The sequence below is a fragment of the Neoarius graeffei genome, chromosome 20 (genome assembly GCF_027579695.1).
Source record: "Neoarius graeffei isolate fNeoGra1 chromosome 20, fNeoGra1.pri, whole genome shotgun sequence".
Classification (NCBI taxonomy): Eukaryota; Metazoa; Chordata; class Actinopteri; order Siluriformes; family Ariidae; genus Neoarius; species Neoarius graeffei.
This window is the reverse complement of record NC_083588.1, coordinates 54,892,959-54,907,573: the sequence shown is the minus strand read 5'-3', so window position 1 is coordinate 54,907,573 and position 14,615 is coordinate 54,892,959. Positions and strand designations below refer to the sequence as shown.

The window sequence follows — 14,615 nt, the reverse complement described above, 5'->3', positions numbered from 1 at the left end:
ATTGATATGTAACTCAGAGGGACAGATGAGGGGGAGAAGAGAGAGAAAACTCAGGTTGGTAGGTATGCCCAATGTCACCTGATAAGTAGTAATAGTATACATTTTGCGCTGAGTGCAAGCAGGGACTCCTCCAAAACTAACTATGACAGCATAACTAAAAGGGCAGAGCCAGAAGGTAGCACAGGCATGAGGGAGCCCCGAGACATAAAGCAGCAGCCACTACACCGTCAACAAACTCGAGTGAGTAAGCGAGTGGGGGACTGACAGCATCCATACATCCCAGTTTACTAAAACACTCGATGTCTGAGGACCCTCCAGATCTACACCTTTACCTCATAAACACCATTAACACAAGGCTTGACTAAACAGATATGTTTTCAGCCTAGACTTAAACGCTGAGACTGTGTCTGATTCCCGAACACTACTTGGAAGGCTGTTCCATAACTGTGGGGCTTTGTAAGAAAAGGCTCCGGCCCCTGATGTAGCCTTCACTATACGAGATACCAGCAGATAGCCTGCACCTTTTGATCTAAGTAGGCGTGGCAGGTCATAGAGGACCAGAAGTTTGCTCAGGTACTGTGGCGCGAGACCATTCAGTGCCTTAAAGGTCAATAGTAGTACAACCCCGATTCCAAAAAAGTTGGGACAAAGTACAAATTGTAAATAAAAATGGAATGCAATAATTTACAAATCTCAAAAACTGATATTGTATTCACAATAGAACATAGACAACATATCAAATGTCAAAAGTGAGACATTTTGAAATTTCATGCCAAATATTGGCTCATTTGAAATTTCATGACAGCAACACATCTCAAAAAAGTTGGGACAGGGCCAATAAGGGGCGGCACGGTGGTGTAGTGGTTAGCGCTGTCGCCTCACAGCAAGAAGGTCCTGGGTTCGAGCCCTGGGCCGGCGAGGGCCTTTCTGTACGGAGTTTGCATGTTCTCCCCGTGTCCGCGTGGGTTTCCTCCGGGTGCTCCGGTTTCCCCCACAGTCCAAAGACATGCAGGTTAGGTTAACTGGTAACTCTAAATTGACCGTAGGTGTGAATGTGAGTGTGAATGGTTGTCTGTGTCTATGTGTCAGCCCTGTGATGACCTGGCGACTTGTCCAGGGTGTACCCCGCCTTTCGCCCGTAGTCAGCTGGGATAGGCTCCAGCTTGCCTGCGACCCTGTAGAAGGATAAAGCGGCTAGAGGAGATGAGATGAGATGAGATGAGATGAGATGAGGGCCAATAAGAGGCTGGAAAAGTTAAAGGTACAAAAAAGGAACAGCTGGAGGACCAAATTGCAACTCATTAGGTCAATTGGCAATAGGTCATTAACATGACTGGGTATAAAAAGAGCATCTTGGAGTGGCAGCGGCTCTCAGAAGTAAAGATGGGAAGAGGATCACCAATCCCCCTAATTCTGCGCCGACAAATAGTGGAGCAATATCAGAAAGGAGTTCGACAGTGTAAAATTGCAAAGAGTTTGAACATATCATCATCTACAGTGCATAATATCATCAAAAGATTCAGAGAATCCGGAAGAATCTCTGTGCGTAAGGGTCAAGGCCGGAAAACCATACTGGGTGCCCGTGATCTTCGGGCCCTCAGACGGCACTGCATCACATACAGGCATGCTTCTGTATTGGAAATCATAAAATGGGCTCAGGAATATTTCCAGAGAACATTATCTGTGAACACAATTCACCGTGCCATCCGCCGTTGCCAGCTAAAACTCTATAGTTCAAAGAAGAAGCCGTATCTAAACATGATCCAGAAGCGCAGACGTCTTCTCTGGGCCAAGGCTCATTTAAAATGGACTGTGGCAAAGTGGAAAACTGTTCTGTGGTCAGACGAATCAAAATTTGAAGTCCTTTATGGAAATCAGGGACGCCGTGTCATTCGGACTAAAGAGGAGAAGGATGACCCAAGTTGTTATCAGCGCTCAGTTCAGAAGCCTGCATCTCTGATGGTATGGGGTTGCATTAGTGCATGTGGCATGGGCAGCTTACACATCTGGAAAGACACCATCAACGCTGAAAGGTATATCCAGGTTCTAGAGCAACATATGCTCCCATCCAGATGACGTCTCTTTCAGGGAAGACCTTGCATTTTCCAACATGACAATGCCAAACCACATACAGTACTGCATCAATTACAGCATCATGGCTGCGTAGAAGAAGGGTCCGGGTACTGAACTGGCCAGCCTGCAGTCCAGATCTTTCACCCATAGAAAACATTTGGCGCATCATAAAACGGAAGATACGACAAAAAAGACCTAAGACAGTTGAGCAACTAGAATCCTACATTAGACAAGAATGGGTTAACATTCCTATCCCTAAACTTGAGCAACTTGTCTCCTCAGTCCCCAGACGTTTACAGACTGTTGTCAAGAGAAAAGGGGAGCGCTGACGCAGTGAACACACACACCCAGAGCAGTGGGCAGCCATACTACAGTGCCTGGGGAGCAGTCAGGGGTTAGGTACTCAAGGGCACTTCAGCCCAAGGCCGCCCCATGTTAACCTAACTGCATATCTTTGGACTGTAGGGGAAACCGGAGCGCCCAGAGGAAACCCACGCAGACACGAGGAGAACATGCAAACTCCACACAGAAAGGTCCCCGCCGGCCACTGGGCTTGAACCCAGAACCTTCTTGCTGTGAGGCGACAGTGCTAACCACTACACCACCGTGCTGCCCAAATGAAAGTAAAGGAAAATTTGGGACCGCTTCCTAATCATATACTATTAGCCTATCATTTAGTTTCCTATAGTTTAGTTTGCTTACAACCAAGTCCCAGTCTGTGTAGGTTTATAGCACCTTTTAAAGTTTTCAACCAAGGTATCATTCCAATCTGGCAACCCATCTCCAGAAAAGGACCTCCATCTGAGTGATGAAAATCACAGCAGTGTGTCTGAGAGTCTCAGCTGCCAGCTTGAGTCTTATTTTTCTTTCTCCTCAGTTACAGTTTAAACCCTGCTTAATTAACTACAAACGTGCACAAATTGTAAATGTGCTCAATTTTATCCACAAGCACAAGGCTGTTTGTTTTTTCCTCCCAAACTGGTTAACAAAGAGGGGAAAAAAAAAAAAAACAATTTTAAAAAAGCTTTTCATAGAGCGCCTCCTGCTGGTGACCTGAAGAATCACAAGCTTACTTTAGTTACTTGAGAAATGAGGATTGTTGTTGTTTTTGTTGTTGTTGTTGTTGTTGTTGTTTTAATCGCTGCATTAAAAAAGGGAGTCATAAAATAAAGTAAATTACTGGAGAGTATTTGTTTGTCTAACTAGAATTACTGTCTTTCTCTAGTCCTCTACAGTATTTGGTGAGCACTGCAGTGGAACTGAAAATACAGTGGGTTTTGTAATGACAGTGCTACTGTATGACAGCTTTACAAATTTTCTTAGTTGCTTTGTCTCACAGAATTCTTTCATTTCATTGCTTTCATACAGAATTGAAAGGTATGCGTACAGCTGTCTTCCACTGACCATGTGATGTAGTGGGTAGGTCTTGTATGGGGTTTGGAAGCAAACAAAAGCACTCATGTACTACAGTTTAATTACGTACGTCTCATCTCATCTCATTATCTCTAGCCGCTTTATCCTTCTACAGGGTCGCAGGCAAGCTGGAGCCTATCCCAGCTGACTACGGGCGAAAGGCGGGGTACACCCTGGACAAGTCGCCAGGTCATCACAGGGCTGACACATAGACACAGACAACCATTCACACTCACATTCACACCTACGGTCAATTTAGAGTCACCAGTTAACCTAACCTGCATGTCTTTGGACTGTGGGGGAAACCGGAGCACCCGGAGGAAACCCACGCGGACACGGGGAGAACATGCAAACTCCGCACAGAAAGGCCCTCGCCGGCCACGGGGCTCGAACCCAGGACCTTCTTGCTGTGAGGCAACAGTGCTAACCACTACACCACCGTGCCGGCCTAATTACGTACATGTCACATTAATTAAAATTATTTTTTTTTTCATGTGGTGTATTTCATAAATTTACATTTCTACCGAGACGCTTTCTTTCTTTGATGGTGGAGTGGTTAGCACTGTCGCCTCACAGCAAGAAGGTTCTGGGTTCGAGCCTAGTGGCTGACGGGCCTTTCTGTGTGGAGTTTGCATGCTCTCCCCATGTCTACGTGGGTTTTCTCTGGGTGCTCCAGTTTCCTCCTGCAGTCCAAAGGCATGCAGTTAGGTTAATTGGCTACTCTATTGTCCATAGGTGTGAATGGTTGTTGCCTAAGCCAAGAAATGGGAGGGTTGTGACAGGAAGGGCATCTGGTGTAAAACTGCTCTGACTAATATGACATGTGGATCAGTAGGGTCCACATGGACCCCAACCTGGCAACAGTGTTGGAAGAAGACTCTTTCTTTCTCAAATTTCTGATTCTAAAAATTCAAAATCCCAGAAATTCAAATCTCAGAAATACCAATTTTATATAAATGAGGTCTCTATGGTTCAGACTGATGGTTATGACCTCACACTTCAGAAGTACTGGAATCCGAGCATGATGACCTGACATACTGGAAGCTTTGGACTGATGGCATTGTTTTGGCAGGACACAGGTGCCCTTCATCACCCATACTCTGGGATCACTCATGTTTGCTGAAATACCTCCCTAAATGGACCCTGACAGGATGTTGGAATGAGTATCATTGTAGACAGCCTTTTTAAAGCTCACCCTGCATGCAATGATGTCTGGATGGTTCCAAGTGACAGAACTCAAGGTTAGGTGTCTCAAACCAAGAACCTGGGGTTTGACTTCTCAATGTGCTACAACAGTCAGTCTGTAGAATGGTTCCTACTATGCCTAGTACACACTTTATGGTGTTGTGTGAGCCACACAGTGGCTGACTGGTCATAGAACCAGGTATTCATTGGCCACGATGTCTGTTGAAGCAGAATGTTGGGGTAGAGGTTGATAATCATCACTATGGCCTAGAAGCATGGTACTATCATGACAGGCCACTTCACATGACAGGGTATCAAGAGGAGGTCTGTTTGTACTGCAGCTATGAAGACATCTCCATGTACCTTTTCCAGATCTTAAAGTCTTGACATTGTTTCCCAATAGAAAGAAAGCAGTGAGCATATCTGAATACCCTTCCTGTCAGCTGGTTCTTCATGACCTACTGATAAAGGTTATCCAGGTCTAAAAAAACTGGGCTCTGGTGGTTAGGAGGGATGAAAAAATATAAAGTGAACCTATGCTATGAACTTAAGTAAAAGCCTGTGAGAAGGTTCCCAAGGACATGCTGGCCATTACTAATGTCATTCTATAGTTTGGTCAGCATAGATCAGACCCCAACATGTGTGTGCATGTGCGCAAGAAGGTATCCAAGTGTTGAAACACAGCCCCTGATGGTTATCATATGTTCACTGAACAAGGTTACATCCAAAACCTTACATTTTCAGTCGCTCTCATAGCTACACATCTCATCTCATCTCATTATCTCTAGCCGCTTTATCCTTCTACAGGGTCGCAGGCAAGCTGGAGCCTATCCCAGCTGACTACGGGCGAAAGGCGGGGTACACCCTGGACAAGTCGCCAGGTCATCACAGGGCTGACACATAGACACAGACAACCATTCACACTCACATTCACACCTACGGTCAATTTAGAGTCACCAGTTAACCTAACCTGCATGTCTTTGGACTGTGGGGGAAACCGGAGCACCCGGAGGAAACCCACACGGACACGGGGAGAACATGCAAACTCCGCACAGAAAGGCCCTCGCCGGCCCCGGGGCTCGAACCCAGGACCTTCTTGCTGTGAGGCGACAGCGCTAACCACTACACCACCGTGCCGCCATAGCTACACATGTATACAGCAAATCAACAAACAGCATCAACAGTGACAACAGTAAATAGGAAGCAGTGAAGTAATTAAATACTATTGGCTGGCTTTTTTTCATGGTATATCAGATATATTCCATTCAGCTAGCATGATGTCGAACTCATTTTTGACTCATTCAGTATCATGCAAGCTGAATGGAATATATCTGATATACCACTCAACGCCAGCCAATATTATTTAAATATGTCACTCAGATCCGTGATGTATTTCGTATGAAAGAGTGGCGAAAAAAGACATACCACCAGATCTAAATCAGCGCTTGTTTTCAACATGGATGTTAGTCCTTTGTTGGTCCTTTGGTCCATGTTTCTGTTGAACACATTCTATACTGCCAGTGGGAGCTTGCCTCCAGGCAGGATGTATGTGATACGAATGTATGTGAGGAAGTCCTGCAACTCAGGGTGCCTCCTCAGGCCAAGCCTCATGTGTCTGCTGTTGATCAGAATATTGAAATTAATTTGGACCAGAGCCAAAGGCAGTCTCCTAACGCCATTATCTGGTGGATGACTGCTGCTAGGGCAGCATGGTGGTGTAGTGGTTAGCACTGTCGCCTCACAGCAAGAAGGTCCGGGTTCGAGCCCCGTGGCCGGCAAGGGCCTTTCTGTGTGGAGTTTGCATGTTCTCCCCGTGTCCGCGTGGGTTTCCTCCGGGTGCTCCGGTTTCCCCCACAGTCCAAAGACATGCAGGTTAGGTTAACTGGTGACTCTAAATTGACCGTAGGTGTGAATGTGAGTGTGAATGGTTGTCTGTGTCTATGTGTCAGCCCTGTGATGACCTGGCGACTTGTCCAGGGTGTACCCTGCCTTTCGCCCATAGTCAGCTGGGATAGGCTCCAGCTTGCCTGCGACCATGTAGAAGGATAAAGTGGCTAGAGATAATGAGATGAGATGAGATGACTGCTGCTAGTCAATGCTTATTCCGGAATGAAACAGCCAATCCAATTTGCTGCACCCTCTTTCACAAGGCTTGATTAAAATGGAAGTAGCATCCTCCAATTCTAGCTAATAGCAACTCCAGTTCAAGGGCAGTTTTCATTTAGAAAGTCAGTGGTGACTTTACAGGGACGCCAGTGGTGGTGGGTGAGTCTCCTTGTTGCAGTTGGACAAACTGGAACACTTGTTGGTACTGTCCAATTGTATGGTACTTCATTAAGATATGTACAAGAGGGACAACAAAGCTATGAATATCCCACAGCCAAGAACAAGAATCTTAGAATCAAGAACACGTTCCTATTAATAGGCGTAGCAGACACTCGCTGGCCATGCTGTGAAAATTGTGCCTGCAGACGGTCATCTAAGTTTCCAAACCTGTCATTGCTTAACTCTTGAATATTTTCTATCGTGAATACTACCATTAAAAAGCTTATAATTTCTGCTTTCCAAAGAAATGTATCTCGTTAAGATCTGTTCAGTAGTTTGGGAGTAACAGCAGTTTGAAGTTGGTACAATAGAGTACACTCTCTGCTCGTGTGACGTCGGGAAACTGCAGGTGCTTTTTGAGTCACAGGAAAGCGCTCAGGTTCTCTCTCTCTCTCTTCTGATCAGTTTCTGACTGGATTACTCGTCAATATCAATCAGATAACTTTTATCAGGATGTTCTCTCGCTCTCACTGTTTCTGATGAAGGAGTCAGCAAAAATTTCCGTCTGCTAGTTTTGATGTTATGATTCATGGGAGACTTTGAAATGAGTTTTCATAGCTTTACCTACTTATTTTTTCAAATCAAACTGATTCATGTAAATAAATAACAATTTTAAAATATAACTGGAGTTGTTTTGATGAAAAATATTGAGATCTTAGTGGTTGGAATGATATTTTAAAAAAACAGAAGTCAGAAACACGAATGTCAATTTCAGTTCAATTAACTGGAATTGTTTATTGGATGTGAATCACACAGTTTTTTCGAGGTTCGCCTTGAAAGCTGTGAATATTATCATTTATATTCTTTAATAACACTAGTAGACCCTACTTTTGAGAAATACAAAGGCCTACAGAGCACAAAGAGGGGATTAGAAATAATCTCATCTCATCTCATTATCTCTAGCCGCTTTATCCTTCTACACGGTCGCAGGCAAGCTGGAGCCTATCCCAGCTGACTACGGGCGAAAGGCGGGGTACACCCTGGACAAGTCGCCAGGTCATCACAGGGCTGACACATAGACACAGACAACCATTCACACTCACACCTACGGTCAATTTAGAGTCACCAGTCAACCTAACCTGCATGTCTTTGGACTGTGGGGGAAACCGGAGCACCCGGAGGAAACCCACGCGGACACGGGGAGAACATGCAAACTCCGCACAGAAAGGCCCTCGCCGGCCCCGGGGCTCGAACCCAGGACCTTCTTGCTGTGAGGCGACAGCGCTAACCACTACACCACCGTGCCGCCCGGATTAGAAATAACCTTTTATTAATTTTTATTGAGTGTACCGATTTAACGTTTGCCTAATTAGCATAATTAATACTAATTAAAACTAATTTGCATAACTTGTTTTTACTAATTTTTAAAACTTTGTATTCAGTATACAACCATCTATGTGCTTGCCAATTTCCATGTAAATATCTTGAAAAATAAAAAATAAAACTTATTAGGACAAAAAATTGATCTCATTGGTTATTGAGGCCCATTTTGGACCATGTGATCCTTATGCAGAAGATTACATCAGTTTTCTAAAAATTAAGCCATTTTTTCAGTCTTTGATTTGTAATATCTCAAGAACGGATAAACATATTTTTATTCTGTAAAAAGTATGTTGTTCTGCATTTAATTCTAAATTCAACAAGTACTGCCAGGCAAAACAAACCTCGCCGGGCAGCACTTATTTTACACCTATATGTTGATAATGGTAATATTTCTCAATCATCAGCTGTCAAATTATAGTCCAATGAAAACCCATGACCTTCAGTTTGACCTTTCAAGGTCAAAGATCATGGTACCAAATGAAAGCCTATATGTCACTTCCTATAAGTTGATAATAGTAAATATCTGTCTACCATCAACCGTTTTCAAGTTACAGCCCTTTGAAAATCCATGACCTTGAGTTTGACTTTTCAAGGTCACTCAAGGACCAAGATCGTGGTGCCAAATGAAAAGCCATATGGGAGTTCTTATTTGCTCATAATAGTAAACATCTGTCTAACGGCAACCGTTTGAGTTATAATGGAAAATATGTTATTTTGACCCGAAAGAAGAAGCCTTTATTTTTGTCACATGTACACCTAAGCACAGCTAAATTCCTCCTCTGCATTTAACCCATCTGAAGCAGTGAATGCATGCACACAAGAGCACACAACCCCAGAGCAGGGGGCAGCTATACTACAGTGCCCAGGGAGCAAGTGGGGATTAGGTGCCTTGCTCAAGGGCACTTCAGCCATTCCTGCTGGTCCAAGGAATCAAACCGGTGACCTTTTAGTCCCAAAGCTGCTTCTCTAACCTTTAGGCCACAGCTTCCCCCAAGCTCTGTTGCCTTGTGTGAGGTTGACCTTTCCAGTGACCTTGACCTTCACCTTGAACTGATTACCCCCAAAATTTAATCTGGTAATCTACGGACCATTGCCCACCTACGCTAAAAATTTGAAGTCAATCGGTGCAACTGTCTAGACACTAGATTGTTAACAGACAGACACACAAACAAACCACACTGATTACAATACCTCGCCCCGCTTACTCCGTCACAGGCGAGGGAATGAGACCAGTTTCAAGCAATTTGGACTCATTCATTCATTATCTCTAGCCGCTTTATCCTGTTCTACAGGGTCGCAGGCAAGCTGGAGCCTATCCCAGCTGACTACGGGCGAAAGGCGGGGTACACCCTGGACAAGTCGCCAGGTCATCACAGGGCTGACACATAGACACAGACAACCATTCACACTCACATTCACACCTACGGTCAATTTAGAGTCACCAGTTAACCTAACCTGCATGTCTTTGGACTGTGGGGGAAACCGGAGCACCCGGAGGAAACCCACACGGACACGGGGAGAACATGCAAACTCCACACAGAAAGGCCCTCGCCGGCCACGGGGCTCGAACCCGGACCTTCTTGCTGTGAGGCGACAGCGCTAACCACTACGCCACCGTGCCGCCCTTTTCACCTGATATGTCTCGTATTAACGTGGTCGGTGAGTGCGTACTATGAACTAGCCCAAATTTTACTCCTAGCCCAAGGCCAGCGTAACTATAAAAGATGCTGCCCCAATTGCAGAATCACCCTTAAGGCTTTATTTGTACACTGAATGACTCATAAATATGCACTAAACAGTCATTAAATAAAGAAAGCAAATCAACATGACAGCGCATGGCAATGCCCAGCAATAAGGAATTTATTATAGCATGTGACAGGCCATTGAACAGACACACTTCTGCAGGTTAAAGTTCTTTTCTTTGCATTGAGGTGTATGGAGTTCTGCATAGTACTGGTAAGTCACAGAGAAAAGGCCATTTATGAGGAAATAAACAACAGTCTTATCGGAGGTTTAGTTCTGTTCGTTTTGTTTAAAACAAATAACACCCCAAACAAAAGTACTTATTATGTTCATACAAAATATATAATATATATTTTATATATACTGTATACAAAACGAAACATCAAAGAAACCATTTCAAGTAAAATCTTAAAAGAAATGATCGTGCACCTATGTGCACTTTTGTAAACCATATAAAAACAAAACAAAAGAAAATTAAAAACAAAATATTATATGCATATTTACAAGATTAACTTAGCAAGGCTTTGTACAAATGTTACAAAATAGCTGAACGCACATACATACATACATACATACACATTATACACAAACCGTTTCAGACACACAAATATACACAGATGAAGAAATGCTTAGAACGAGCAGCATGTGCTCTATGTGTGTGTGTGTGTGTGTGTGTGTGTGTGTTGTGACCACATCACAATTTGTCTTGTGGTTTTTCAAAATAACATCATAGGGACACCAGTGAGGTTAGGGGTCAAAGGTCGGTTTCGACACATCTGACGTCGGCAAACACTGCCTCGCTAATACTGCATTAATACTTTGCTGAAGTCTGCAGTTGAGTGGATGAAAGGATGTGTGTGTTTGTGTAAATGTTTGTGTACCCTTTATAATCGTCCCGGGATCTGTGATGAGGCAGCATCGTCATGGTAACAGGAAAACGGGAAGGTAAAAGTGGGGGGAATTTTAATTTGGCATTCCCTCCATTCGACACAGTGAGAGAATGAGGACGCATCTTAAGGGAGCACACAGTGAAGCACCGAAACACACAATGACCCCAGTGTGAGTGTGTGGCAAGAAGCCTGGCAGTTCTTTCAAATGTTACACAGAGACCCCGCTGCTCTCTGGCCCTTTTGTAACACTGTGTTAAAAGAGCACTAAAAAGGATTTAACGAGAGAGAATAAAAACTTTGGCAACGTTTAAAAGAAGCCCTGTGCCATGCAAGCAGAGCAGCTATGAATGAGAAGAAGAAAACACACAGTTAGCGAACCCGTTCATTGATACCCTTCTTCCACCAACGAGGTGCCGATGCTGATTCCCAAGCAGGCGTATCATCTCAAAATCGTCGGGGATATTTGTTTGGTTCCAGCATTAAAACGCTACTAATCTGGAGCCAAAAATGATAATTTTGGGTTTTTGGTTCGGTGGCATTTTGTTGCCATGACAACAATTTGAGCAGCTCAAGTTATTTTCATGGCTACCTTTAAAACAAGACATGAACAGGAGGATTTTCGGAAAATGATGAATGTTGCTGATGTGACTCACAAGTAACTAAATAGTAGCTACATTAGTAAAGCTAATGCTAGCAAAACTGCTGCTGCTGCTGCTGCTACAAAGTCGCACAATCAAGTTACGTACACCACCGTTCAAAAGTTTGGGGTCACTTTGAAATGTCCTTATTTTTGAAAGAAAAGCACTGTTCTTTTCAATGAAGATCACTTTAAACTAATCAGAAATCCACTCTATACATTGCTAATGTGCTAAATGACTATTCTAGCTGCAAATGTCTGGTTTTTGGTGCAATATCTCCATAGGTGTATAGAGGCCCATTTCCAGCAACTCTCACTCCAGTGTTCTAATGGTACAATGTGTTTGCTCATTGCCTCAGAAGGCTAATGGATGATTAGAAAACCCTTGTACAATCATGTTAGCACAGCTGAAAACAGTTGAGCTCTTTAGAGAAGCTATAAAACTGACCTTCCTTTGAGCAGATTGAGTTTCTGGAGCATCACATTTGTGGGGTCGATTAAATGCTCAAAATGGCCAGAAAAATGTCTTGACTATATTTTCTATTCATTTTACAACTTATGGTGGTAAATAAAAGTGTGACGTTTCATGGAAAACACAAAATTGTCTGGGTGACCCCAAACTTTTGAACGGTAGTGTAGCTAAAGGTAAGCTGTCTTAGGTGTAGTCACGGCCTGTGATGCCTCTGAGCTCTGTTCACGGACTTTGCTGACAAAACGAGGTAAAACGTATAAATATTAGTTCTTCTCCCAGTGGAAATGTAGGTCGACTTTTTAAAAAATGATCCCAGGCTCCCAGAACGAGCACCATGTTAATGGAAAATGGGGTATTGGTGTGAAACGTCCATATACACACTCTGTTCTAAAGAATCCGATTACTGTGATTCAAATGCTGTCACAAGCATTCGTGGAACTGCAAGGTAGGCGGAGCCTGGCGCGATGAAGAGGTGTCGGCTGCGGAGCGCTGGAGAACAGGGATGGGCTTATCCCCAATATGGTGGATTAAAACGAAAGGTTTAGGGGGCGGGGCCGGAGGTTTGTTGTTGTTGTTAACGGAGGGGACTTGAACGCTTTGGTGGGAGGCCTCAGTAGGTGAGACGACCACCGTGTGTCTCCTCCAGGCCCGCCTCCGCCGGCGCGTCTCGGGCGAGAGAGGTTTCCTCAGTCCCACAGAACGCATGTCCTCCACTGAACCGAGCAGACGTGCACGCACCTGCTCTACCAGTGATGCCTGACTTGCAGAGCCAGAGGTGGAGCCCAGGGCAGGAGGTGGAGCTAACAGGTGACTACTGGATGCGGAGTGAGAAGGGGTGGATTCCGGAAGGCTGGTTCTCATTCGCCCTTTGTTGGACTGTGGTTCCTCCTCGGTGGGTGAAGCGTTACAGACTTCTAAAGGATCTAGAGAACGGGCTTTGGCCTTTTCTGCTTTTAGGCGTCGACGTGCTAAAGTGTCACACTGAATGAGACGATGGGAGTTGAAGGAGGGTCGGTTTTGGAGGCGCTGGGAAGCAGTGGAGGAGGAGGTGGAGGGAGTGGAGGATCGTGCTGCACTTTCAGTTCCTCGTTCTACAGGCTCAGGGGTGGGGCGTTTGGAAGGAGCGAGAGGAGGCGCTTGAATGGAAGTGGGAGCGGGAGCAGGAGCGGGAGCAGGGTTGGAGGCTTTGCAGTGTGTGTACAGGAAGCTGCGTGGTGCCGTCGGTTCGGGTGAGGTGTGTGTATTTGATGGAGGTGGTGTGCGTTTCTCAGGACGCTCCTGCGTGAGAGAGCGTGAGGCAAAGCCGCTTTCATTGTCCGTCTCACTCACCAGCTCGCTCTGCTCGTCATCTGCGTCGTCACCTCGCCCCTCGGACGCTAAACTCCGCCCTAGCGTAGACAGAGTGGAGTAACCCGAGACAATAGAACGTGCATCATCCCCTCTCCAGCCGCGACCTTTCGTCTCCGACCTCTGGTCCTCTTCCTCGCTGAGTATCACCGAGTGCGCTTCTTCCTCACAAGGCATTCCGGGTTTGTCCTTGCCTGGTGAGGCCATAGTCACTTCCACATTCTCTTCGTCATCTTCTTCCGCTTCCTCATCATCATCCTCTTCTGCTTCTGCACGCGGAGCTGTGTCAGATTCACACCGCTCCGTCTCCTTTCCCTCCCCCTCTCCCTCCACAGTGAGATCGGCTCTGATCGGCTCCTGTTCCGAGTCGTCGTCAGTGCTGCTGCCCAGGAGGCCGGCAACAGGTCGTTTTCTGCGCCTCCGAGTTACAGCAGACATGATGGCCAGCGTCGTCAGGAAGTCCTTGGCTGTGAGGTCACGTTTTGAGCCTCCTGAGCCCTGAACAACAACAGAAGTCTGACCATCATTACAGAATGTCTAATAGAACGATCAGAACAGTATTGAACAATGCAGGACTTATTTTTTTGCTATTGTTAAAAAAATCTTTATTTAAAAAGGGTCAGAAGAGAAATTTAGTGCAGTTTATACAGTACATCCTAGAAAAGCAATTATGTTATGCTCTGCGTTGTGCGAATATCCAGCGAAAAGAAAGTCCAATCTAGCTAAAAGACAGCAACAATAAAACTTTACTGTTAATAAACAAACGTGAAAGTTTTCACATTCTGTGCTGGGATAAGAACATACAACCTATAACATATGGCACTACTGCTAATTAATATTTCACTTCAATACGATATCCTATAAGTAAATGAAATATGAATGCCATTTTAAAGAACAAAACATTGCTCTCCTTTAAGTGACCTGCAGTACCTCATTTCTACCACAGGTGTCGCTAAACCCTTAAATTCTCAAGTAGTACATACACAGATCAGCCATAAAATTAAAAACACAGACAGGTGAAGTGAATAACATTGATTATCTCATTACAGTGGGACCTGTCAAGGGGTGGGATATATTAGGCAGCGAGAAAACAGTCAGTTGATGCGTTGGAAGCAGGAAAAATGGGCAAGTGTAAGGATCTGAACGACTTTGACAAGGGCCAAATTGTGATGGCTAGATGACTGGGTCTGAGCATCTCCAAAATGGC

The 14,615-nt window shown here is 44.8% G+C and overlaps 1 protein-coding gene across 8 annotated transcripts in view; it reads right to left on the bottom strand.

Moving 5' to 3' along the window:
* Window positions 1-10,155: 10,155 nt before the first annotated feature.
* Window positions 10,156-14,615, bottom strand: part of arhgap23a (Rho GTPase activating protein 23a) — a 174,560-nt gene continuing 170,100 nt past the window's right edge. For all 8 annotated transcript variants that reach the window (XM_060902026.1, XM_060902027.1, XM_060902023.1 and 5 more), the window contains one exon: window positions 10,156-13,906. In XM_060902026.1, coding sequence (XP_060758009.1) covers window positions 12,482-13,906 — 1,425 coding nt within the window. In that variant the 3' untranslated portion in view covers window positions 10,156-12,481. The remainder of the gene's footprint in view (window positions 13,907-14,615) is intronic.